Genomic DNA, 26942 nt, shown 5'->3' with positions numbered 1-26942 from the left:
ACAAGAACAGGAAGTGTGAGGAAGCTGTGGTGGGTCAAACATTCAACAACCAAATACGTTTGTTGATATTTTTGGGGGAAAGCTCTAGAGTTGATGCCGTTGCTCCGTACTGTGTGCGTGTGGGCATGTGTGCGTGTGGGCGTGTGTGCGTGTGTGTATCTGTGCGTGTGTGCGAGCGTGTCACAGCATACCCCAGCCTAGACAGAGGACAGACATGAAGTGACACAGTACCACCCCTGTCCCCTCCAGGCCCTCAGAACAGCATTATTGAATTCTTCTCCCCAGATGCAGGCCCAATAAAAACCATCATGGTCTCACACAGAGAGACCAGGTCTGAGTGTTTAAGGTCAGACAGATGGGGTATCTCTCCATATGGGCCACTGTTGCCCTCAGATTGGTTTTACACCTATGTTTGTTTGTCTGTCAGATATAAGTGATGGAGACAATAGCAGGACAGTTACCTCTATAAGAAGTAGGAAGTAGTCTCAGGTTAGTGTTGATGGTAGAGGAGGACAGTTATCTCTATAAGAAGTAGGAAGTAGTCTTGGGTTAGTGTTGATGGTAGAGCAGGACAGTTATCTCTATAAGAAGTAGGAAGCAGTCTCGGGTTAGTGTTGATGGTAGAGGAGGTCAGTTATCTCTATAAGAAGTAGGAAGTAGTCTTGGGTTAGTGTTGATGGTAGAGGAGGACAGTTATCTCTATAAGAAGTAGGAAGTAGTCTTGGGTTAGTGTTGATGGTAGAGCAGGACAGTTATCTCTATAAGAAGTAGGAAGTAGTCTCAGGTTAGTGTTGATGGTAGAGCAGGACAGTTATCTCTATAAGAAGTAGGAAGTAGTCTCGGGTTAGTGTTGATGGTAGAGCAGGACAGTTATCTCTAAAATAAGTAGGAAGTCGTCTCGGGTTAGTGTTGATGGTAGAGCAGGACAGTTATCTCTATAAGAAGTAGGAAGTAGTCTCGGGTTCGTGTTGATGGTATAGCAGGACAGTTATCTCTATAGAGCAGGACAGTTATCTCTATAAGAAGTAGGAAGTAGTCTCAGGTTAGTGTTGATGGTAGAGCAGGACAGTTATCTCTATAAGAAGTAGGAAGTAGTCTCAGGTTAGTGTTGATGGTAGAGCAGGACAGTTATCTCTATAAGAAGTAGGAAGCAGTCTCGGGTTAGTGTTGATGGTAGAGCAGGACAGTTATCTCTATAAGAAGTAGGAAGTAGTCTTGGGTTAGTGTTGATGGTAGAGCAGGACAGTTATCTCTATAGAGCAGGACAGTTATCTCTACAAGAAGTAGGAAGTAGTCTCGGGTTAGTGTTGATGGTAGAGCAGGACAGTTATCTCTATAAGAAGTAGGAAGTAGTCTTGGGTTAGTGTTGATGGTAGAGCAGGACAGTTATCTCTATAAGAAGTAGGAAGTAGTCTTGGGTTAGTGTTGATGGTAGAGCAGGACAGTTATCTCTATAAGAAGTAGGAAGTAGTCTCGGGTTCGTGTTGATGGTAGAGCAGGACAGTTATCTCTATAAGAAGTAGGATGTAGTCTCGGGTTAGTGTTGATGGTAGAGCAGGACAGTTATCTCTAAAATAAGTAGGAAGTCGTCTCGGGTTAGTGTTGATGGTAGAGCAGGCCAGTTATCTCTATAAGAAGTAGGAAGTAGTCTCGGGTTCGTGTTGATGGTATAGCAGGACAGTTATCTCTATAGAGCAGGACAGTTATCTCTATAAGAAGTAGGAAGTAGTCTCGGGTTAGTGTTGATGGTAGAGCAGGACAGTTATCTCTATAGAGCAGGACAGTTATCTCTATAAGAAGTAGGAAGTAGTCTCGGGTTAGTGTTGATGGTAGAGCAGGACAGTTATCTCTATAAGAAGTATGAAGTAGTCTTGGGTTAGTGTTGATGGTAGAGCAGGACAGTTATCTCTATAAGAAGTAGGAAGTAGTCTTGGGTTAGTGTTGATGGTAGAGCAGGACAGTTATCTCTATAAGAAGTAGGAAGTACTCTTGGTTAGTGTTGATGGTAGAGGAAGACAGTTATCTCTATAAGAAGTTGGAAGTAGTCTCAGGTTAGTGTTGATGGTAGAGCAGGACAGTTATCTCTATAAGAAGTAGGAAGTAGTCTTGGGTTAGTGTTGATGGTAGAGCAGGACAGTTATCTCTATAAGAAGTAGGAAGTAGTCTTGGGTTAGTGTTGATGGTAGAGCAGGACAGTTATCTCTATAGAGCAGGACAGTTATCTCTATAAGAAGTAGGAAGTAGTCTTGGGTTAGTGTTGATGGTAAAGCAGGACAGTTATCTCTATAAGAAGTAGGAAGTAGTCTCAGGTTAGTGTTGATGGTAGAGCAGGAAAGTTATCTCTATAAGAAGTAGGAAGTAGTCTTGGGTTAGTGTTGATGGTAGAGCAGGACAGTTATCTCTATAAGAAGTAGGAAGTAGTCTAGGGTTAGTGTTGATGGTAGAGCAGGACAGTTATCTCTATAAGAAGTAAGAAGTAGTCTAGGGTTAGTGTTGATGGTAGAGCAGGACAGTTATCTCTATAAGAAGTATGAAGTAGTCTTGGGTTAGTGTTGATGGTAGAGCAGGACAGTTATCTCTATAAGAAGTAGGAAGTCGTCTTGGGTTAGTGTTGATGGTAGAGCAGGACAGTTATCTCTATAAGAAGTAGGAAGTAGTCTTGGGTTAGTGTTGATGGTAGAGCAGGACAGTTATCTCTATAAGTAGGAAGTAGTCTTGGGTTAGTGTTGATGGTAGAGCAGGACAGTTATCTCTATAGAGCAGGACAGTTACCTCCTATAAGAAGTAGGAAGTAGTCTCAGGGTAGTGTGAGCGTGAGTTAGGTCTTTCCTCAGATAGACCCATTTATATCTCCACAACCAAGCTAACGTACAACAACAAGACCTTGATGACGTTTTTGCATTTTAGACTGCTGCAGAGTCTCAAGAGCTCAAGGGTTAGGAATCTTGTGTTCTGAAGGTTTTATACCATATAACAGGTTTCCTCCTCTCCCCTGGTTATATGATGGTGTTTAACACAGTGTGAGGCCAGTGAGCCTCTCTCCTCCTCTGTCGTGGATGTCGATGAAACGAGACACACTAAGTATTACCTTTACCAAGATGGCTATAATTTGATTTAAGTTGCAACTAAGAATATTGCTCTGGTCTAGTGTGTACAGTATGTTTCTATGTGCCTCTATCTACAGCACCAGCCGAGGATTAACAGGAGCAGAAGCACTATGTTCCTTACATGACTAGTCACATTGTCATCCCACATTCAATTCCCTATAGCTGGGCTGTCTCCAGATGATTGCCATATCTGTCGCCTCGTAACTACATCATTATGACCAGTTGAGTACACACTGTCCCAACACACTTTCCTGATCCAGGGTGTTTGCAGAACACCACCAGTAAAGCTGTCTCATGGCTTTGGCTCCTGGCTGTGCCTGAGAAGAAAGGAGCTTACAGAGAGAGATAAACATTTTGAGGTACACAGAGAGAGGGCGAGGAAGAGGGAAGTGGGGAAAGAGTTAGGTAGGGAAGGAAGGAAGGAAGTGGTGAAATTAAAATGAGAGCAAGGAGAGATGAAGGAGAGAGAGAGCGAGAGAGGGAGGGAGGGAGAGTAAAAAAGGAGAGGTGCACAGAGAGAGGGGGGCACAAGAGGAGAGAGGGGAGTGTTTCCGTAGCGATGTCCCCCTACCCTCAGAATAAGAGGTGATAATTGTGATAATTCACTGTATCACAATTCCAGTGGGTCAGAAGTTTACATACGCTAAGTTGACTGTGCCTTTAAACAGCTTGGAAAATTCCAGAAAATGATGTCATGGCTTTAGAAGCTTCTGATAGGCTAGCACATCATTTGAGTCAATTGGAGGTGTACCTGTGGATGTATTTCAAGGACTACCTTCAAACTCAGTGCCTCTTTGCTTGACATTATGGAAAAATCCAAAGAAATCAGACCTCAGAAAAAAATGTGTAGACCTCAACAAGTCTGGTTCATCCTTGGGAGCAATTTCCAAATACCTGAAGGTACCACGTTCATCTGTACAAACAAAAGTACGCAAGTATAAACACCATGGGACCACGCAGTCGTCGTACCGCTCAGGAAGGAGACGCGTTCTGTCTCCTAGAGATGAACGTACTTTGCTGTGAAAATTCCAAATTAATCCCAGAACAACAGCAAAGGACCTTGTGAAGATGCTGGAGGAAACAGGTACAAAAGTATCTATATCCACAGTAAAACGAGTCCTATATCGACATAACCTGAAAGGCCGCTCAGCAAGGAAGAAGCCACTGCTCCAAAACCACCATAAAGAAGCCAGACTACGATTTGCAACTGCACATGTGGACAAAGATTGTACTTTTTGGAGAAATGTCCTCTGGTCTGATGAAACAAAAATTTAACTGTGTGGCCATAATGACCATCATTATGTTTGGAGGAAAAAGGGGGAGGCTTGCAAGCCGAAGAACACCATCCCAACCATGAAGCACGGAGGTGGCAGCATCATGTTGTGGAGGTGCTTTGCTGCAGGAGGGACTGGTGCACTTCACAAAATAGATGACATCATGAGGGAGGGAAATTATGTGGATTTATTGAGGCAACATCTCAAGACATCAGTCAAGAAGTTAAAGCTTGGTCGCAAATGGGTCTTCCAAATGGACAATGACCACAAGCATACTTCCAAAGTCGTGGCAAAATGGCTTAAGGACAACAAAGTCAAGGTATTGGAGTGGCCATCACAAACCCTGACCTCAATCCCATAGAAACTTTGTGGGCAGAACTGAAAAAGCGTGTGCGAGCAAGGAGGCCTACAAACCTGACTCAGTTACACCAGCTCTGTCAGGAGGAATGGGCCAAAATTCACCCAAATTATTGTGGGAACCTTGTGGAAGGCTACTTTGTCCCAAGCTAAACAATTTAAAGGCAATGCTACCAAATACTAACTGAGTGTATGTAAACTTCTGACCCACTGGGAATGTGATGAAAGAAATAAAAGCTGAAATAAATTATTCTCTCTACTATAATTCTGACATTTCACATTCTTAAAATAAAGTGGTGATCCTAACTGACTTAAGACAGGGAATTTTTACTAGGATTAAACGCCAGGAATTGTGAAAAACTGAGTTTAAATGAACTTCCTACTTCAACTGTAGATTGAGATGACACACATTCACTTACGGATGACACACACACATAAGCTAAGCATCAGACGCATAGTCTCCTTGTCGTGTGGTAGAAATTCAGCTAAAGTAGATCTGAGAATGTAGTGCTGAGGTAAAGAGAAGAAAGAGTTGGAAACAGAGAAAAAGAGAGAGAAGAGTGAGAGAGAAAAAATGGAAAGAGATAGATGGAGATACAGAACAGTGGGAAACAGAAAGAGTGAAATAGAGAGAAAGGAAACATAAAAAGAGAAAGATACGGAGTGGGAAACGTAGAGAAATAAAAAAGAGGAGATACAATGACTATTTTCGGCCTCCCCTGTGCTCTTGCTGCCAGGCATTTAACAGAAGTGGCTGAGTGCTGACCCATACTGAACCCGCAGGCTGGAGCCAGAGCGAGAGAGAGAGAGAACCAGAGAGCCAGGGTGTCTGAGCAGCTCAGTTCTCCCAGCCACGGGTCTCTTTGTCCCAGCCTCACAGAGGTCGGCACAGGAGGAGCCTGCAGAGCAGCTCAACCCTTTTAAAGTCTACCTGCCTTTCTTTACCCTTTCTTAACTCCAAGCCTCTCTAACTGCTAGGGGATGAGAGAGAGGGAGAGAAAGAGGGGATGAGAGACAGGGAGAGAGACAATGAGAGAAAGAGGGGATGAGAGACAGGGAGAGAGAGAGGGAGAGAGAGACAATGAGAGAAAGAGGGGATGAGAGACAGGGAGAGAGAGAGGGAGAAAAATGAGCACAAATGAACAAGAGAGGGGGGGAGGGAGTGATGGCACAAAAGAATGACAGGAGAGGGAGAAAGAGAGTTGTGAGGAGGCCAGGTCTCTGAGCAACTCAGCACTTCTCTTCCCTCCACCAAAGGCTTTAAGGGCCCAGCCGTGCCTGTCTTAAGGGCCAGTGTACCAGGGGCCATGGACGTGGCAGTCTGGCAGGGCTTAGACAGACTGGCTCCAGCTTAGGGAACACTAGGTCAGGAACACACAGGCATAGGCTCTGCCCCCATAGTTTTCTACTTGGAGTAGAATGGTGTGGAACTTGAACCGTATAGCACTTGTGCAATGTGACTACTCAAAGTGCGGTAGAAGTTCAATACTTGAACCCTTTGCAATGTGACTTTGATGCTCCACTGAGCTAAATGGAACGGGGATGGACCAATGATGCATTATGGGTAGGATTTATTATTAAGGAGTGCTATGATGTACTTGGAGGATGGCCATTTCCTATAGGACAGTGGCTTCAGATGAATGTGCTCCAAGGATATCAGATCAATATTTCTGGTAGGGTATAGAGTGGGTTATTCAGCACTTATAAGCACTTTTCATGGATAGCTTTTGTTTGATGTTAGAGTTGAGTGATAAAATGGCAGACCACCTCCAACCTAGTCATTGGACTAAATTCCAGTCAAATCAGATGTGTATAAAATGTTAATTGAAACGGGAAAAAAGGATGTCATTGGGATGGGTACGGGAGGGGTACAGGGTTGGTACGGGAGGGGGACGGGAAGGTGATATGAGGGGTATGGGAGGGGTACAGGAGGGGGACGGGAAGGGGATGGGAGGGGTACATGATGGGTATGGGAGGGGGACGGGAAGGGGATGGGAGTTTTGAGGTCTTTGCTATTATTCTACAATGTAGAAAATAGTAAAAATAAAGAAAAGCCCTTGAATGAGTAGGTGTGTCCAAACTTTTGACTGGTACTGTAGGTAGTCACACTCTTTTACTGCATCATAGCTGCAACTAAAACCCACTCAGGGCACCCCTTGAAAGTGCATTGCGTAATTTATCCTTACAGTGGAGGTGGGTCAAAACAGATCCACGTGGACCCAAACACTCTTTATATATATATATGTATGTATGTATAAATGTCCTCGTTTTTGAAAGAAAAGCACATTTTTGGTCCATTAAAATAACATCAAATTGATCAGATATACAGTGTAGACATTTAACAGTCGCCACAAAACAACCGTCTCAATGTCAACAGTGAAGCGGCAACTCTGGGATGCTAGCCCTCTAGGCAGAGTTGCAAAGAAATAGTAATATCTCAGACTGGCCAATAAAAAGAACAGATTAAGATGGGCAAAAGAACACAGACACTAGACAGAGGAACTCTGCCTAGAGGCCAGCATCCCGGAGTCGCCTCTTCACTGTTGACGTTGAGACTGATGCTTTGCGGGTACTATTTAATGAAGCTGCCATTTGAGAACATGTGAGGCATCTGTTTCTCAAACTAGACACTCTAATGTACTTGTCCTCTTGCTCAGTTGTGCACCGGGGCCTCCCACTCCTCTTTCCATTCTGGTTAGATCCAGTTTGCGTTGTTCTGTGAAGGGAGTAGTACACAGTGTTGTACGAGATCTTCAGTTTCTCGGCGATTTCTCGCATGGAATAGCCTTAATTTCTCAGAACAAGAATAGAGTTTCTGGCCATTTTGAGCCTGTAATCAAACCCACAAATGCTGATGCTCCAGATACTCAACTAGTCTAAAGAAGGCCAGTTGTATTGCTTCTTTAATCAGGACAACATTTTTCAGTTGTGCTAACATAATTGATAAAGGGTTTTCTAATGATCAATTAGCCTTTTAAAATGATCAACTTGGATTAGCTAACACAACGTGCCATTGGAACACAGGAGTGAGGGTTGCTGATAATGAGCCTCTGTTCACCTATGTAGATATTCCATTCAAATCTGCCATTTCCAGATACAATAGTCATTTGCAACATTAACAATGTCTGCACTGTATTTCTGATCAATTTATGTTATTTTAATGGAGAAATAAATGTGCTTTTTTTCACGGATTGGGTTCTCCGCTTGTCGTTTGTTGATCCTGCTGCAGTTATTTTCCACTCGTTGTTGTTGACGAGACTTGACTCAAGGGGCTGTTAATGCTATTGTGTTTGCCATTGAGGAGCTAAAACACACGCGCTTAGTCACACACACACACACACACACACACACACACACACACACACACACACACACACACACACACACACACACACACACACACACACACACACACACACACACACACACAATCTATTATTGATTCTAACACACACATATGCACACGCACTCACACACACACACAGGCATTTTACAAGCATTTTGCTACACCCACAATAACATCTGTTAAACACGTGTATGTGACCATTAAAATTCGATTTCATTTATATTTTAGGCGCACACACACACACTCCACTGTCAATGCTTAACACGACCCCCTCCTGCATCTTCCCCATTTCTGATTAGTCAAACACCTGGGGGCTCCCTGGGGAGCTGGGGGGGAGAGAGGAGGATATTCTTAAACCCTAAATCTCCCCCTTCTATCTTCCCTCTGCAGCTATGGAGGAAGGGATGGCAAGAATAATGAACTAATGAACATGATAATGGATGACATGGGCAGATATACCCCGGATGACTTTTAATCTCCTCATTGTAATCTAATTATGTACTTTGTGCTATTTTGGTGGGAACCCCTGCCTCTCAATCTCCCTCTACTGAGAGGAGACACAGTGCCTCGTAGGACATTTCCTTGAGGTAAATCCATGATCTAACCTGATACATTTCCCCTACATAGATTAAGATCAAGGATTACTTCAAGGGAGGAAGAAAAGACAGATGCCGTATAGAAAAACTGTATTTTGAGAAAAGCCATGGTTTTACTAAAATGTCTGCAGTGGTCAGATACTACCACTAGAGGGAGGGCTTTATAACTCAGAGATGCTGAACTAGGTTGTTCAATGTTCAGTAGAAGGGAGGGTTTTAGTTGCCAGACTGCCTAAGGCATGCCTCTTTTGATGCTGTGCCCAGTTTCTGGTAATGGGAGGGAGGGAGGGAGGGAGGGAGGGAGGGAGGGAGGGAGGGAGGGAGGGAGGGAGGGAGGGAGGGAGGGAGGGAGGGAGGGAGGGAGGGAGGGAGGGAGGGAGGGAGGGAGGGAGGGAGGGAGGGAGGGAGGGAGGGAGGGAGGGAGGGAGGGAGGGAGGGAGGGAGGGAGGGAGGGAGGGAGATATGTCTAGGGAGAGAGGAGAACACACCCTCACGTATTGATTCATCTTACTAAGGACCACTGCCTCCCACTACAGTATTTATTTGCTTTCTCTCCTTTTCTCTTTCTCTCTCTCATCCTCTTTCTGTTTATCCTTCTCTCTGTCGCTGCATCTCTCCATCTCTGCCTCTGTGTGTATCTCCCTCTAATCTGCTTAGCTGCAGAGTGCTGGCGTTGCTGTTAAATGGGTTGTGAGTGGAGAGAGGAGCTCTATAATTGCAGCACTGGCTTTGCACAGGCCAATCTCCTAGGGTTACCTGGAGAATCTCATGTGAGCTATACGACACACACACACACTCACACACACACACCCCTCGTCTGGCCTGTATGTTGTGCTGCATGCAAATGACTGTGACTCATGTTTTCCCCCTACACCTTCTGACTCTCACCTCTTTCTCCAATTCTATACTCACTATCTGTCCGTCTGTCATCCCTCCCTTTGACGTCTTCGTTTCTCTCCCCTCCTCCTTTCCCCATCTTCTCGTCCCCTCCGTCACCCTGTCAGGTCTATACCCCCTCCTCCACACTCTTTCCTGCCTTCTCTCTTTCTCTCACTCTCACACACCCACAGACATACCTTTCCGTAGTTGACATGTTGTACTACACACACAGGCCTGTGTATAGAGACTCCTGGGGAGTGGACCTGAGTACTGCAAAACTGAGTGTGTATATAAAGCACTGTAGTCAATGCTTTATACCCACGCCTTACACCCCTACCCCTTACACCCCTACCCCTTACGTTACGCCCCTACCCCTTACGCCCCTACCCCTTACGTTACGCCCCTACCTTTTACCTGACCGCGGCTATAGCAGCTCCAGCACCATCCATGTTGCAGCACATGAATTACAGCACAGCGCTCGGGAGTGTTAATATGTCGTCTTTCAGGCTTTCTTGTCTTGCGTGTCTTCTCACCCCAGGCATCACTCTATAGCTGCAGAAGCTCTCAGGATCCTGACTCTAAACTGTCTGATCCAGAGGTGGAATTTGATTGAAACGATGAGGGAGATAATCATTTTTAGCTCTGGCTAAATGCTATCGTGCAGTTTAATGGAACAGAAATGAAGTGCTTTTGACATGCTGATGAGATGATGGCAATTATACAGTACCGTTGATGAGCCCCTGATTATTACGCTGGGAAAAAAGCCCTTGATAAGTTATGGATGTAGGAAAAAACAGAGCTCAAATCCACAGAGGGCTTTCCATTTACCCAGAAGTGAACAACTTGGAATTAGTGTTGCATTATGAGATTTGAGGTTTCGAAGTTGAGCTCAGAGACTTGCCTCTAAGGATGGTTGCGTGGGATCTCGAACAAAAATGTCTTCCTGGTATTAACCATGAAATGTGTTTAAGTACTCTGTGCTCGGGTCTCTGAATATGAAATATGATATGGTTGATGGTGAATACATGAAAATGTTTGAATAATGCCATGGTGATATTAATGCACATGATATTGCTAGAAATGAATGCTTTTTATTTTGGGGTTTGACATATGTTATGGATTAGTAGTATTGATTTAATTGTATGTTATTGATTTTCACTGTCCACCAAGCTATTAACTTTGCCAGGTATCCATTTATACTAATAGACTATTTCTAAATTATTCATAAATATGTTTAACTTATCGGACTCATAACCAAAACAACAATTTAAACCTGAGGTAACTAGAAGGCTGTCTAACCAATCCAAACCAGTCCGCAAAAAGCTACAACTTCCTGAAACTACATAAAGCTGATTTTAACATACATAACCTTGCTAAACCTTTTGCCATGTTGCCCTTTTTCTAACCTTTAACCTTTGAACCTTTGACCTTCCAGATGTTAACCTGCTGCCCTCTGTCTTTTCCAAATTCTCTAAAGGGAACTTTGATAATGAGCGCCTGGCTATTGCTAGACAAAGAATCCCATACCGGCTTGGTCGGGTAGTTGACGAGTGGCTACTCGACAAAGGTAACTAAAAAAACAAACGTAACACTCCACTAATGACCTTAACCCCTTAATCACCGATAACCACCGCTCTGGAGGAGGTGCAGTCCACGCAACAAAGGTGGATGTGATTGGCACTTTCCGGTTCCCCTGATTCACATATGTCCCATGCGATTGGCTTATGACCATAATCGTCAGTCTCCATTCACCATTCAGGTAATACATTAATAACACATTTAAACATGTAACTATTGCAACATTAGCATATCTACTACAGTTGTACTGTACACTTTAGCAGATTTCAGTTCTTGCCCCCTGAAAGCAACTAGTTAGATGTGCTCATTCTATCTAGTAATTGGCCACATCGAAGTTTGCAAATTGATCACAACCTCCCTTATTAATAATCGTATGATGCTACAGTACCTTACACATTCTTCCTAGCATTACAAGGTACTGAACTACAGAGTCGGTAGTAAGGGTTACACTAGACAGGGGAACCATGTCCAAGGCACCTTGACAAGGGGCTGCATCTCTTCAGAGTCCTAACTTACCAATAACCCCAACATAACCCCCCAGTAACCAACCAGATAAGATGGAAATAGACAGATCCTATTGGTTCCCTTCTGCTTCACTTCCTGTGTCTGTTGTTTGCTGTTGTGAAGTTGCATTAATTATGGTGATTATTATTCAAATTCCTATTCACAAAAGTGACACATGGAGGAAGAAACAACAACCACTTAATTATTTTTTGACACTCCGGAGAAAAGTAGCCACCTGAAAGTCATTAAAAGTTAAAGGGACTGTTTAATGTATTTTATGGACTTTGCTAATAAGCCTACAGTTTGTTGTGTCAGCCTCATTCTGTCCGGCAACAATGAGCACGATCGATCTGCAGTTTGGATCCGACTAAAAGTGACGACTCTTTAACCCTTTGAGTGCCAAACATCCCCGACCTCTTTGTCTTTGTCCTGTGTCGTGTGTTTGTGCCGCTGCAAGGTGGTGGATTCTAAAAACTCCCCCAACGGAGGTGTGGCCTTTATTAATCCTCCTCCCCTCCCCCTTTCGTTCCATCTCTCTGGCGACAGTTACCACAGTCACACCACAATATCAGCCATTTTAAATCAGTGCTAGCTAGTTTCGCTGTCATAGCACAATAATGGGCCGTCCACACCTAGCAGGATAACTAGCGACAACTATGGGGTGTAGATGGGCCTTATTAAGTCACATAAAACGATACTTCAGAAGTACTGAGAGTCGGGCTCTTAGCAACGTTTTCATGCTACTTGTTTTGTGACTGCTAGTTTCAGTCCGCATATTGGTTAGTTGACTCAGATTCAAATGCGTTGAGATCAGCCGTCACAACACAGTCAAATATGACTCATTGAGGGAAATGAGTTGAAATCATAAATCTCTACGGTTCTCTGAAAGCTTCACCCACGTTTTGTATTCCGTTTGTGTGACTCTTAATTGTGCCATGAATTAATCACATTTTACATCTTCTAATTAGCTGTGGGCAGGCTGTTCTTTGAAATGGTATTGTAAGTGATTACACGTATACGAGGAAAGATTCGACATAAACTCATTTGTATTTATGTGAGAGTCAAACAACATAATTCAGCTTTCCCATGTTCATTTGATAAAAACAGAAGCAGTAAACTGCTCATTTCATGTCATTTGGATTAATAGATCAAATTCACATGTTGGATAGAATCAGAATATCACAACCAGAATCAGCTGATCAAAAACACATATTTAAGAATCATACATTATAAATAACAATGTCACAATCAGTACCAACGAATCAACAGCGCCAGAGAAGACTAAGGAGACCAGTATAGAAACGCTGGTACCAATAAAGAAGAAGATGATGGAGGGAGGGGAAGTTCAAACTCAAAGGGTTAAAGTTCAAGTTACTTTGCTATGGAAACAGACAGAGATGACTCATGAGACCTAAACTAAGCAGAATCTAAACACATAACAGCAAACCAAACTCAACCCACACTAATTACTGAGGGCTGACTCTCCCCACAGCACTCCCATCGCCACAACACTATGAACAGAAGGCCAGTATGTTATTGACAATCACACCAAAAACATTCCTAGATAGAGTCTTACCTTCTGGGCCATAGCTAGCACACAACCAAGAAGCCCTCAGTCATAACCCGGTTATAAACATCTCTAACATCAAATCAAAAAATACACATTTTATTGGGCGCATACACATTCTTTTGCAGATCTTTCTGCAGGTGATGCTTACGTAATGCTTACGTTTGAGCTCCATTGGAACTGTCTAAATTCCTCCCAAACCTAGAACTTAGACAGGATACTTAGACAGGATACGTAGACAGGATACATAGACAGGATATTAACAACTAAACTGCTAACTAAGTGCTTTGCTAAGCATAAACCATGACCAAGTAGTGTCAGAATACCCGACTCTCCCCTTACCCCTCCCCGCCCCCGAAACGCAAAACTCAGAGGGTTAAAAACAAACCAATTAACTTGAATACCAAATTCTAAGCACTGCATCTGAATCAAATTTTTGTTGCAAGTTTTTGATGAACCCTGCTACTACACAAGTGCTTCTTTGAGCATAAAGTTACAAGACTATAAGGTCCCTTTAACATTTACTGTCCCACATTAAATATGTTTGTGCCATTTGTTAATGAACAAAAATGTGTTAAATGATATGTCAATCATATTTGCTGTGTGGGATGTACAATGCTGTGCGTTGAATTCGTGTGTGTGTGTGTGTGTGTATGAATGAAAGAGAGTGTATCGTGTGGAGATTGCTGCCTGGTCTGTACTGGTCCAGACGGCATATAACTTATAGAGTTGGTCCTCCACACACCCCTGTTGTTAAACTGTGGTCCAACCCTTAAATGGTCACAGAGGGTATTCATTGCTCCAGTGTGTCTCCTGGACTCATTGTCAGTCTGTGGTCAGGTGGTCTGTGTGGTCAAGTCTGAGGAACTGTATGACCACAGAGAATGAACATTTGCTCTCATTGATGTAAAAACTAGCTGGGGTAACTAGAGGAATGAAGAGTGGTTTATTTTGTGGCATAAAGATTGCATGAGATTGCATGCTACCTTAGAGCAATACACTTCCCCTAAAGTCAAGTGTGGAGTAGAATCAAGCAGAGGAAAAGGTAGGTAACACACACACTCACACGCTTATCAATGCTCCCAACAGACTTTACTGGCTGAAGCAGGAAGAGCTTAGTAGGTATTACAATATCTCCCCCAGCCCAGAGCTGGCTGTTGGATCACACATCTCAGTGTGCAGCTCTCGTTCTCTGTTCTCCTCCAGACTTTGAGGCAGATCAGAGAGAACATCTCTGGCCCTCCCAGGGCCTGCTGAATAAATCCAAAATGGCAGCACCTATAGGTATTCAATGGAGGGGGGGAAATAAGAGACTCAAAAGTTTTTAGCAGCTCAATCCAAACAAACTCGCTCGGATGTGCCCTCCTTTTCCCTTGTGCCTCGTCTCTCTCTCTCTCTCTCTCTCTCTCTCTCTCTCGCCTCAAATCCAGCACCCCAAATCCTCTGCTGTTTTCTATCCCTCTCACCTCTCTCTCTCTCCCTCACTTTTCTTTGTCTCATCCTCGCAAGTCTTGGCACCACAAACTCCCAATGACAGCACATCCTCTTTTCTAGAACAAGAATGAGAGACTGTTTCCTAATCTCTCTGGGGAGAGAGCAGAGAGGGAGAAGAAAATAGAGATGACAAATAACCAGTGAGAATCGATTTCCCTTGTTCTCTGCTTTTTGCCAATGAGGGCATATTTACTTCCTGGCTTTACTCCCATATATTCCAGTCAGAGAGAAGAGAAGAATTGTGGAGTACATCTGGGTTTAGGGAGGATGCCTGGGAGCATTATGGCATACATCTGGGTTTAGGGAGGATGCCTGGGAGCATTATGGCATACATCTGGGTTTAGGGAGGATGCCTGGGAGCATTATGGCATACATCTGGGTTTAGGGAGGATGCCTGTGAGCATTATGGCATACATCTGGGTTTAGGGAGGATGCCTGTGAGCATTATGGCATACATCTGGGACTAGGGAGGATGCCTGGGAGCATTATGGCATACATCTGGGTTTAGGGAGGATGCCAAACCCTCCGTTTCAATTAAGGACCCGAAGGGAACGGCCAGAGACTTGTTTAGGTGGATGAGACTGGAAGGGAGGGAGTGAATGAGGAACACAACACACCACAAGGCCTTTGTGTCAACAGTGGTGCCTGGCTGTCATCTAGTGAGTGATTGAGGCTTAATGTTCAGTGATTAATGGTCTGGTTCAGGCTCCCCCTTTCTCCCTAATCGAGAATGATCGAGTCCTCCCACTCGATACCAGAGCCAAGGCCCAAATCAACCCCTCCTGGCTGGGCGCCCATCCAGACAGGGCATGCGTGAGCCTGGCTTTATTGCAGATATTTTTTCAACCAGGGCCTCTCACCAGTGGGGCCGGCTCTGTGGCCCCTGCAGGCCCCTCTAGGCCGCCCATGGCGAGTTTATTTGGCTCGCATGCCGCCTGCTCCTCTTTCACCTCTTTTCATTCACTCTTTCTCTTTTAAGTGGCTGCGAGACACCGTTTCCTCCTGGCCTAAATAATGGGGCACTTTGGCTGTGTTATTTCTCTGTCCCCTACCATGAAATGGCCTGGAACAGCATCGTTGCAGCTGGAGTGACTGGAGAAATAGGGTCTGTCCCGAGCTCATCGATATGCTCTTCAGCACCCCTGTCCTATCTAGTGTATTGTACCCAATCTGGAGTCCTCGTTTACCTACCCACCACGGTGTGTCTCTATCTATGTCCCCTGGCTCTCTTCCAATGTCGCTGTCACGTCTACTCCCGCTCCTCCTCGCTGGCGCCCATTGCCGCCAGTTTACCCATCGTTATGCGCACCTGCCACCTTCGTTACGCGCACCTACACCTCATGACACTCACCTGGACTCCCTTTTCTTGATTACCTCCCCTATATCTGTTACTCCCCTTGGTTCTTTTCTCAGGTGTTACTGACTCTGTTTGGGTTTCATGTCTGTATGCTTTTCCTGTTTCCTGTTTTGTACTGTGTTCTATTTATTAAACGATTGACTCCCTGTACTTGCTTCCCGACTCCCAGTCTACCCGTTACAGTCACGTGCATTCTGGCCCTCGCCGTCCTTTGTCAAACACAATTCATTCACAACGTGACCAAATCGTCTACTTTTCCATAGGAATAAAACAAAGTGAAAGACTTAATTAGCAAAGAGCGCCTTGTGCTAAAGAGATAACTACTCCCCACTTCATAATCAACTCTGTCTGCAGCGCACCCCATTCTCTCTTGGCTCGGAAGGCCAGAAAGAGGAGGGGAAGAGGGAGGGAATCTCCGATGGAAAGAGCCAAATGAAAACTTCTCAGTGTAAACGTTCCAAGCATCTGTCAATCAAAACCCCCAAACAGTGCTTACGCAGTGGAGGAGCCTGGGTAATCCCTCCATCCACTCTACTAGCCGAGTCGCCACCGCAAACACTTAAGATGGTAGCCTCTTCTTCTGTGCCCGCGTGTCCCTCCCTCTCTCCTGGATAATCAGAACGAGAGGTAATATAATGATGTCGGAGAGAAAGAGTCACCTCGTCTCCAATTCCAATCCCTCTGATCCTTCCCATTAGGGTTCCATTAGATCCAGAACAGCCCACCTTCCTCCTGCCACTCCCCCCCACGTTAGCCACTTGGAAGGGGGCTAAGCTGTGTTCAAGCCACCCCCTCCGCTCCACATCAAGGTTGTAGTCTTGCTCTCATTACCTCAGTCTTCAGACAGGCAATCTGTGCATAAGGCAGCCGAGCGTGGCCCCGGACACAGCCCACTTCTCCACGGCTTCGTGGGCTCAGCTACTAATTGACGGCTCATCTGAAAACCCTGTCCTTTTTTTCTCTCGTCAAGCAAACATAGGAGGTGGATGGATACACAGATGTAGATGCACTACGCCCCTGTGAGCGATTCTCTTCTGGTCACTGGAGAGTGGAGCAGTGATACAGTTGACGTGAACAGGTTTCCCATGGATCCATTAGCAGAGTCCTGTGGTTTCTCTCAGCCTAGCTGCTTCGATAGCAGTAGGATTAGTTAACAAGAAACGGAGAGGGGAAAGCTCGCATTGTATGATCTACTGAAGTTGTATCAGTCCTACGTGCATTTAGCTAGCACATCAGTGGGACACATTCTCTCCATCTCTCCCTCTGTTACAGTAACTCTCCTCCTTTCTCTCCCCTGGGTTCTCTCTCATCTTCTCTCTCAGTGTTCTTCTCTCCATCCCTCCCTCTGTTACAGTAACTCTCCTCCTTTCTCTCCCCTGGGTTCTCTCTCATCTTCTCTCTGTGTTCTTCTCTCCATTCCTCCCTCTGTTACAGTAACTCTCCTCCTTTCTCTCCCCTGGGTTCTCTCTCATCTTCTCTCACAATGCTCTTCTCTCCATCACTCTCTCTCCCTTTGTTTTACAAACTCCTTCCTCCTTTCTCTCCCTTTATTTATTTTTATTCTCTCACTCGCTCTCTCTCTCAACCTTTTTTCCCTTTCCATAATCCCTGGTTAACACTCTTTTCGTACCCTTTCTCACTCCTCTCCTTTATCAGGCCTGTCATGTCTTCGTCCCTCCCTCCCCTGACTCTATGACATACCATCCTCAGCCTGTTATCTTCCTTTAGTCCTCGTTTGTCTCCCTCCCTCTCTCCTGTCCTTTCTCATGTCCCAATTCCCCAATCTTTATTCTATGTCTACAGGTTAACTCGTATGGTTAACTCGTGTGGTTAACTCGTATGGTTAACTCGTGTGGTTAACTCGTATGGTTAACTCATATGGTTAACTCGTATGGTTAATTCGTATGGTTAACTCGTGTGGTTAACTCGTATGGTTAACTCGTATGGTTAACTCGTGTGGTTAACTCGTATGGTTAACTCGTGTGGTTAACTCGTATGGTTAACTCGTGTGGTTAACTCGTGTGGTTAACTCGTATGGTTAACTCGTGTGGTTAACTCGTATGGTTAACTCATATGGTTAACTCGTATGGTTAACTCGTATGGTTAACTCGTGTGGTTAACTCGTGTGGTTAACTCGTACAGGCTATAGTCTCTCTGGGTGTCTTATAGCACTGTCCGTCTCCATTCATTTTCGATGGAAATAAAAAGAGAAATCATAAAGATAGTAAGAATGACTGTAAAACCACAGATCTTTCTTTCACCATCAGTCTGGCTCTCTTTCTCCCTCGTAGATTCCATTTTTGTGGGTTTTGTTTATTTGATCGTAAAAAAAAACAGAAGCTAACATGGCAGATCAACTAGGTTATTTAGTCATATTAAAACACAACAATATACACATAACATACACAAAGGAACACTATTTGGCACCAAGATCAACATGATATCTTATTAATTGATTATCTTAGTGTGCCTAGGCTTCCGCCACCCCCCCCCCCCCCCCCCCCCCCCCCCCCCCCAACAAACAAAAAAACTCCAGAAGAAATCACTTACGGAAATGTGTGATGTCATAATATCAATAGTATTCAATGTTTTATTTCATCATTCCGTTGTTCCATATAACCACTCATTTCACAACAACCGCCAACGGGTACAACTGCAGAGTCAATCTTTTTTCATTTCCGTATGTTAACAATTGGGAGATTACGACACCTAGAACAATTCAACCCGTCTTGACATTTCCTCACACAAAAAAATAGCACACCCCTCCTTCACAGCTACACAAGGGGGTCATAGCATTGGGCTAGGGATTGTTACCACATCCCCTCAGTGAGGAAATCGAAGCGGGAATACCTCTCTGACCTCCTAGCCGCCTTGCTAAGCTATCAGCCACTAAGCTCTCGTGTGATTCGCCGTTGTCGCAAGTGATTGCCTCCACGCCTCCTTCCCCTTTACCCAGATGCCCCATTTATGGAGCGAGGAGCATTCATTGCTTCCCTGATCCTCTCTTGTCTCAGAGCAACCAAGGGACTGGTACTATTTTCCTGGTTGCACCACTAATGAGTGATAAAGTGTGAGGCCTTAGAGAAGGTCGTGATGAGGCCGGAGTGTTACGACGCTTCACTCTCTCTACAGCATTTCTCATCCTCCCCTCTTATTCTCCTGTAAATCACTTCCTTTATATCACTCTTTCTCTCATGTTCTCTGTCTACATGGTTTCCCTGGTCCCTAGTGCTATTCTTACCCCCAGCGCTAGCTAACTAGTGTCATCCCGTCAATCAAATAGACTGGATGTCCCCCCTCATGGATTAGAACACAGAACATCCATGTGGATTCAGCAGAGGACAAACACAATACAGCCATGTCCTAATGATAGAGGAAGAGGAAGCTGGGGACAGAGAAGAGCTACAGCCATGTCCTAATGATAGAGGAAGAGGAAGCTGGGGACAGAGAAGAGCTACAGCCATGTCCTAATGATAGAGGAAGAGGAAGCTGGGGACAGAGAAGAGCTACAGCCATGTCCTAATGATAGAGGAAGAGGAAGCTGGGGACAGAGAAGAGCTACAGCCATGTCCTAATGATAGAGGAAGAGGAAGCTGGGGACAGAGAAGAGCTACATGTCAAGTGTGTGAGAGAAAAGGAAATGCAGGGAGAGAGACAAGAGAGATTCAGCAGGGCTGAAGGACGTCCATCCCTCTTGAGTCGGCAGGGCTGAAGGACGTCCATCACTCTAGAATCAGCAGGGCTGAAGGACGTCCATCACTCTTGAGTCGGCAGGGCTGAAGGACGTCCATCACTCTAGAGTCGGCAGGGCTGAAGGACGTCCATCCCTCTTGAGTCGGCAGGGCTGAAGGACGTCCATCACTCTAGAGTCGGCAGGGCTGAAGGACGTCCATCACTCTAGAATCAGCAGGGCTGAAGGACGTCCATCACTCTAGAATCAGCAGGGCTGAAGGACGTCCATCCCTCTTGAGTCGGCAGGGCTGAAGGACGTCCATCACTCTAGAGTCGGCAGGGCTGAAGGACGTCCATCACTCTAGAATCAGCAGGGCTGAAGGACGTCCATCACTCTAGAATCAGCAGGGCTGAAGGACGTCCATCCCTCTTGAGTCGGCAGGGCTGAAGGACGTCCATCACTCTAGAGTCGGCAGGGCTGAAGGACGTCCATCACTCTAGAATCAGCAGGGCTGAAGGACGTCCATCACTCTAGAATCAGCAAGGCTGAAGGACGTCCATCACTCTAGAATCAGCAGGGCTGAAGGACGTCCATCACTCTAGAATCAGCAGGGCTGAAAGACGTCCATCACTCTAGAGTCGGCAGGGCTGAAGGACGTCCATCACTCTAGAATCAGCAGGGCTGAAGGACGTCCATCACTCTAGAATCAGCAGGGCTGAAAGACGTCCATCACTCTAGAGTCGGCAGGGCTGAAGGACGTCCATCACTCTAGAATCAGCAGGGCTGAAGGACGTCCATCACTCTAGAATCAGCAGGGCTGAAGGACGTCCATCACTCTAGAATCAGCAGGGCTGAAGGACGTCCATCACTCTAGAATCAGCAGGGCTGAAAGACGTCCATCACTCTAGAGTCGGCAGGGCTGAAGGACGTCCATCACTCTAGAATCAGCAGGGCTGAAGTTATTTAGGCAGTAGTGTGTATCGTCCTGAATGTCTGCTTTAATGAGGACCAGCTAGTGGCTGTCACCTCCCTTCCCAGCCTTTAGAGCCTGGGCCCCGGGCCCTAGGGCCATTATGTGCCCATCATCATAAGGGCCCAGAGAGAGAGGAGACCAGGGAGCTGACACCTGATCCAACACTCAAATTGGTACAATGAACTCTCATTAATGCAGCCCAGCCCTGTCCACCGTTAGATCACACACACACTCACACACACACTCACACACCCACGCAGAGGAAAAAACCTTCTGTTCCAAATGGCTACCTATCACACGTACAGGTAAAGGTCACCTTGATGACACGTCTCAGACAGCTCATGCATGTTATTATGCGAGCGGTCATGCACACACGCACACACCTGGTTGTGTCATATTAAGCAGTCTGATTGCCAGTTGTGCCAAGACCTTCACCTCTCTCCTCTCTCCTCTCCCTTCCTCTAAACCCTCCCAGGCCAAATTGGCTCTGAAGTGACACGTCAGTTTCAATTTAACCCGGCAGGCTCCGAAACAATAACTTCATCAGCCTCTGTTAAAGTCTCCTTTCCATCGGACAGTCTCACAAATAAACACTGATTCCCTCCACTTTCTTCCTGAGGGCATCTATTCCTCTGACTGGTGTAGAGGAGAAAATAAAACATCTTCAAGGATCCCCCAAGGATCCATCTTCAAGGACCTCTCAGGTGTTGAATACTGTTTTCAAATATTGTTTTAGTTTACTTTTCTCAGCCTACACATTTCCTTCTTACTGGCCAAGACTCAGCAGGGTACTGTATTCCCTAGCTTCCTCATAGCTACTGGAGATTCCAGATTTCAGCTAGTTGATAGCTGAACTCATTTGAGACAGCAGTATTTCCTGACCACATGACCTGACCATGGTAAAACTCCTGTGTGTGTGTGTGTGTGTGTGTGTGTGTGTGTGTGTGTGTGTGTGTGTGTGTGTGTGTGTGTGTGTGTGTGTGTGTGTGTGTGTGTGTGTGTGTGTGTGTGTGTGTGTGTGTGTGTGCACCTACTACATGCATGTGTGTTCCTATTGTCCATCCTCAATACAATCTCCTTCTCCTCTCCCTTTCCTTCTCCCCTCCCCTCCTTATCCTTCTGCCCCTCATTTTCCCTTCCCTCTCCTTCTCTCTCTCACCCTCCTTCTCTCCCTCACCCTCCTTCTCCATTCCCCCTCCTTCTCCCCTTCCCCCCTCCCCCTCATTTCCCAACAGAACATGTTGAACTGCATCTTTACAGAGATAATAGAGTGAGAGGGAGCTATATTCTGTCAACATACTGTATGGCAGGCATGGAGGACCTAGTCATCACATCTAATGATGGCATGACATGTGTAATGGACTGTCTCTCTGGAGGCTTTATTGCTGACACACACACACACACACACACAATAATGTTACCCCATTAGGATAATAAAAAATAATGCTAATTGAAATGGAATGGAAGCTATTTGGGATTTCTGTCCTCTAAAGGCTTGAAGTCTGTCCTCTAGGAGTTTATAATGTAGAAATGTCAAAATAATCTTATCTTCCTAATGTCAATTATTACTATACATATTGTGCACGCATTAGACACGCATGCACAGTCCTTCCCCTCTCTCTCTCTCTCAACAGGGATTGATTAATCCATTAAGACAGGCCTCTCTTGGTTTCTCCTCTTCTCTTTTCTCTCTCTGCCGTAATTACCTCATCAAGTTACATTTGAACCCACTTCCTACAAATAAATATCCGACAGTAATCCTCTCTCACCCCTCCCTCCACTCTCCACACCCCCCGGGAAGCCCATGAATGAGGTCAAGTGTCATCACTTCTGATATGCAACCTGATTGGCCCAGTATGACACCCCATCCACTGAGAAAATGAGTGTGAGGGAAGCAGAGGGGAAATAAAAAAGAACTGACATCAGCAAAGAAAAAGAGGAGAATAAATGAAAACAAGTCCACCTCCTCAGATCACCCCCCCCCCCCCCCCCTGGTAACACATTAGTATTGGATCATGCAAATGGGACGAACCCTCATCCGTCCAATCCAGATGCATAGTAATGACTGGAGGACGAGAAGAGAGAGCGCCGTTGAATTAAACATGAAAACCATTTCCATCAAAGGGGTTTATTTTGGCTAAACGGCTCGTCTGTCTCCGTTCTCTGGGATGTTTTTTTTTTTTCCGAGGCACTTCATCATTTGTGTGTCTCAGGTGAGGTGGGGTCAATGACACTGGCTAGCACCGCCTGCAATGTATTCCACCTCTGTGGGGAATGAGATGCATCTCCACCCAGCCCCCTGCCTCAGGGTCAGACCACTACCACAGCCTGCAATCTATTACTCTGCCAGTTTCCACATTCTTCAGGCTCTGCTATGAAACTGAGCGGCCTGCGTGTGCCAGAGTCGAGCCATAATGGCCGCCACCTGCAGCAGAACGGCTCAGGCAAGGTTCCAATCTCCCTAACGTGTTACCAGGGGAAATCCCCCTCATGTGATGGATACTGTCCCCCGTTGTTTCATTACTCTGTGTCTGTATGTGTGAGTGTGGGGAATTGGTCAGCATACGGAGAGACAGAGACTGATGGTGTCTTCCTCGTCGCTTTCCTTTCCTCTTTCTGCTTGTTCTTTCTCTTCTGTCTGTCTCTTTTTGTTTCTCTGCCCACCTCTCTACCCCTTTTTATCTACCACTTTTCTCTTCCCTCTCTCTCTCTCTCTCCCTCCTTTCTCTCCTCTCCCTCCACCAGGTCGACAGTTGACCATCTTCAACAGCCAGGCGTTCATCAAGATCGGTGGTGGTGGCGGTGACAAGGCCCGTCACTTCCAGGGCCAGATCTCGGGCCTCTACTACAACGGGCTGCAGGTGCTCAAGCTGGCGGCCGAGGGCGACCCCAACGTGCAGGCCCAGGGCAACCTGCGGCTGGTGGGCGATGTGCCCTCGGTGCTCACCACAGACACCACCAGCACCACGCCGCTGGCCGACATGTCCACCACCATCATGGAGACAACCACCACGATGGCTACCACCACCACCCGCAAGCAGCGCTCACCAACCATGAGAGACAGTGTCACACAGGTTAGTGGATGGGGACTAGGGTGGGTTAGGATGGGGTAGGGTGGGTTGGGTTAGGGTAGGGTAGAGTAGGCTGGATGTAGACTATAGACTGGCCTGTGCTGAGTAGGAGGAAAGGGGATGAAGTTTCCCTGCCGGGGTCCAAGAAAGTAATCAAAAAGCAGTTTTGTGTTTTTCCTTTGAGATGATGGGGTTTGGGAAGGATAATCTGATCCTAGAGCTGTGCCCGTAAGGACAACTTTCTAACCACAGTGGTAGATGGCATAGTAGTGGTATGAGATAATACGGGTCATGAATGTTTCATGAAGTTTATCCTTCTCTACAAAATCACACTTGAACTTCAAATGAACTCCATATGAATTTCACAGTCTAGTATACCCTAGCAATGCAGACTGAGTCTTGAGTCCTTCCAAAGCAATATCACTGATCGAATCCTAAACACATTGTTAGGGGCAATATGAATCAAACCCATCCAGACCTATCAATCACAGCCATCCAGACCTATCAATCACAGCCATCCAGACCTACCAATCACACCTATCCAGACCTACCAATCACACCCATCCAGACCTACCAATCATACCCATCCAGACCTACCAATCACACCCATCCAGAGTTACCAATCACACCCATCCAGACCTACCAATCACACCCATCCAGAGTTACCAATCAAACCCATCCAGACCTATCAATCACAGCCATCCAGACCTATCAATCAAACCCATCCAGACCTATCAATCACAGCCATCCAGACCTATCAATCACACCCATCCAGACCTACCAATCACACCTATCCAGACCTACCAATCACACCCATCCAGACCTACCAATCATACCCATCCAGACCTACCAATCACACCCATCCAGAGTTACCAATCACACCCATCCAGACCTACCAATAACACCCATCCAGACCTACCAATCATACCCATCCAGACCTACCAATCACACGTAGCCAGACACTTGTGGCATACCCTCTAAACATGTTTTTATTCTGTGTCTGTCTGTCTGAAGGCTATGATTTTGCAGGACTAATCTGAACTGGATCCCTCACTCCTCAGTGGCAGCTAGGGAAGAATAGGGGACAGAACTAATGCACCACCTACAGTAGACATACAGTCACACCTAGTCCCCATGTAGTCGCCATGCCACCCAGTCCCCATGTAGTCGCCATGCCACCCAGTCCCCATGTAGTCGCCATGCCACCCAGTCCCCATGTAGTTGCCATGCCACCCAGTCCCCATGTAGTCGCCATGCCTCCCAGTCCCCATGTAGTCGCCATGCCTCCCAGTCCCCATGTAGTCGCCATGCCTCCCAGTCCCCATGTAGTCGCCATGCCTCCCATTCCCCATGTATTCGCCATGCCACCCAGTCCCCGTGTAGTCGCCATGCCTCCCAGTCCCCATGTAGTCGCCATTCCACCCAGTCCCCATTGTAGTTGCCATGCCTCCCAGTCCCCATGTAGTTGCCATGCCTCCCAGTCCCCATGTAGTCGCCATGCCTCCCAGTCCCCATGTAGTCGCCATGCCACCCAGTCCCCATGTAGTCGCCATGCCTCCCAGTCCCCATGTAGTCGCCATGCCACCCAGTCCCCATGTAGTCGCCATGCCACCCAGTCCCCGTGTAGTCGCCATGCCACCCAGTCCCCATGTAGTCGCCATGCCTCCCAGTCCCCGTGTAGTCACCATGCCACCCAGTCCCTGTGTAGTCGCCATGCCTCCCAGTCCTCGTGTAGTCGCCATGCCTCCCAGTCCCCGTGTAGTCGCCATGCCACCCAGTCCCCGTGTAGTCGCCATGCCACCCAGTCCCCGTGTAGTCGCCATGCCTCCCAGTCCCCATGTAGTCGCCATGCCTCCCAGTCCCCATGTATTCGCCATGCCACCCAGTCCTCGTGTAGTCGCCATGCCTCCCAGTCCCCATGTAGTCGCCATGCCTCCCATTCCCCATGTATTCGCCATGCCACCCAGTCCCCGTGTAGTCGCCATGCCACCCAGTCCCCATGTAGTCGCCATGCCTCCCAGTCCCCATGTAGTCACCATGCCTCCCAGTCCCCATGTAGTCGCCATGCCACCCAGTCCCCATGTAGTCGCCATGCCTCCCAGTCCCCATGTAGTCGCCATGCCTCCCAGTCCCCATGTAGTCGCCATGCCTCCCAGTCCCCATGTAGTCGCCATGCCTCCCAGTCCCAATGTAGTCGCCATGCCTCCAAGTCCCCGTGTAATCGCCATGCCACCCATTCCCCATGTAGTTGCCATGCCACCCAGTCCCCATGTAGTCGCCATGCCTCCCAGTCCCCATGTAGTCGCCATGCCTCCCAGTCCTATCCGTTTGTTTACTTTGTTCCATGTTTCAAGCGTTACAGAATACCCAATTATGTACGGGTGGATTAGGTAAGGCTCAGTTCTTACGCAAGCTGGGGCTGTTCCTAACATTTCAACAAACTTGCGCGGTGTTGCGTTGCAAATATGAAAAAGTACCAATTAACATTGGGTTTGTCTCCAACAAGTTGTTCATTACCACCCTCCTTGTCCTCCAGGGTTGGGAGTAATGGTAATTTACCCAACCCTGTTGTCCTCAAGCTTACCTAAGCTCAATCACACAAAGCTCTCAGCATGCCAGTCTACCATGATTAAGCGTTCTCTGCCGAAGAACACTGCTCTCATACCAAATCCTTAACTCTCCCTCTTTCTTTCTCCCTTCTCTCGCTCTCTCTCTCTCTCTCTTTCTCTCTCCTGAGCTGATAACACAGTGCTAATTACTGTGTGGAACTAAAAGCTTCTCGGAGAGAAGAGAAACGAGAGAGAGAGAGATAGGCTGCTTGAGAGAGACTGAGCGTGCCAGGGGGATGAGAGGGTGTGTAGGGGTAGACTAGAGAGGGGTGGGTGTCTCATATCGCTGGTTAACACACTGCAAACACCAATCAAGTCCCATCTAATTCAATGTGAGCTATTGCACCATCATTGTCCATCCCTGATCGCACTGTATAGCCGGAGCCACAATCCTTTGACTTCAGCTTGACTAAATTCAATAAATGGGGGGAAATGCACTTAATTTTCTTTATATGGTGTTATCAAAGCAGTCGCTTCATTATCTCTACATGGTGTTATCAAAGCAGTCGCTTCATTATCTCTACATGGTGTTATCAAAGCAGTCACTTTATTATCTT

The 26942-nt window shown here is 46.4% G+C and overlaps 1 protein-coding gene across 12 annotated transcripts in view; it reads left to right on the top strand.

The window, feature by feature from the left end:
• Window positions 1-26942, top strand: part of LOC109896506 (neurexin-2) — a 1132408-nt gene that overhangs the window by 1087084 nt on the left and 18382 nt on the right. For 8 of the 12 annotated variants that reach the window (XM_031832475.1, XM_031832466.1, XM_031832467.1 and 5 more), the window contains 2 exons: window positions 11037-11126; window positions 23451-23779. In XM_031832475.1, the coding sequence (XP_031688335.1) occupies window positions 11037-11126; window positions 23451-23779 (419 nt within the window). The remainder of the gene's footprint in view (window positions 1-11036; window positions 11127-23450; window positions 23780-26942) is intronic. The other 4 variants (XM_031832476.1, XM_031832477.1, XM_031832471.1 and 1 more) reach the window with 1 other exon arrangement.

Source organism: Oncorhynchus kisutch, linkage group LG9, assembly GCF_002021735.2.
Source record: "Oncorhynchus kisutch isolate 150728-3 linkage group LG9, Okis_V2, whole genome shotgun sequence".
NCBI lineage: Eukaryota > Metazoa > Chordata > Actinopteri > Salmoniformes > Salmonidae > Oncorhynchus > Oncorhynchus kisutch.
The sequence above is the reverse complement of the archived record's forward strand: the minus strand, read 5'-3'. Positions and strand labels throughout refer to the sequence as shown.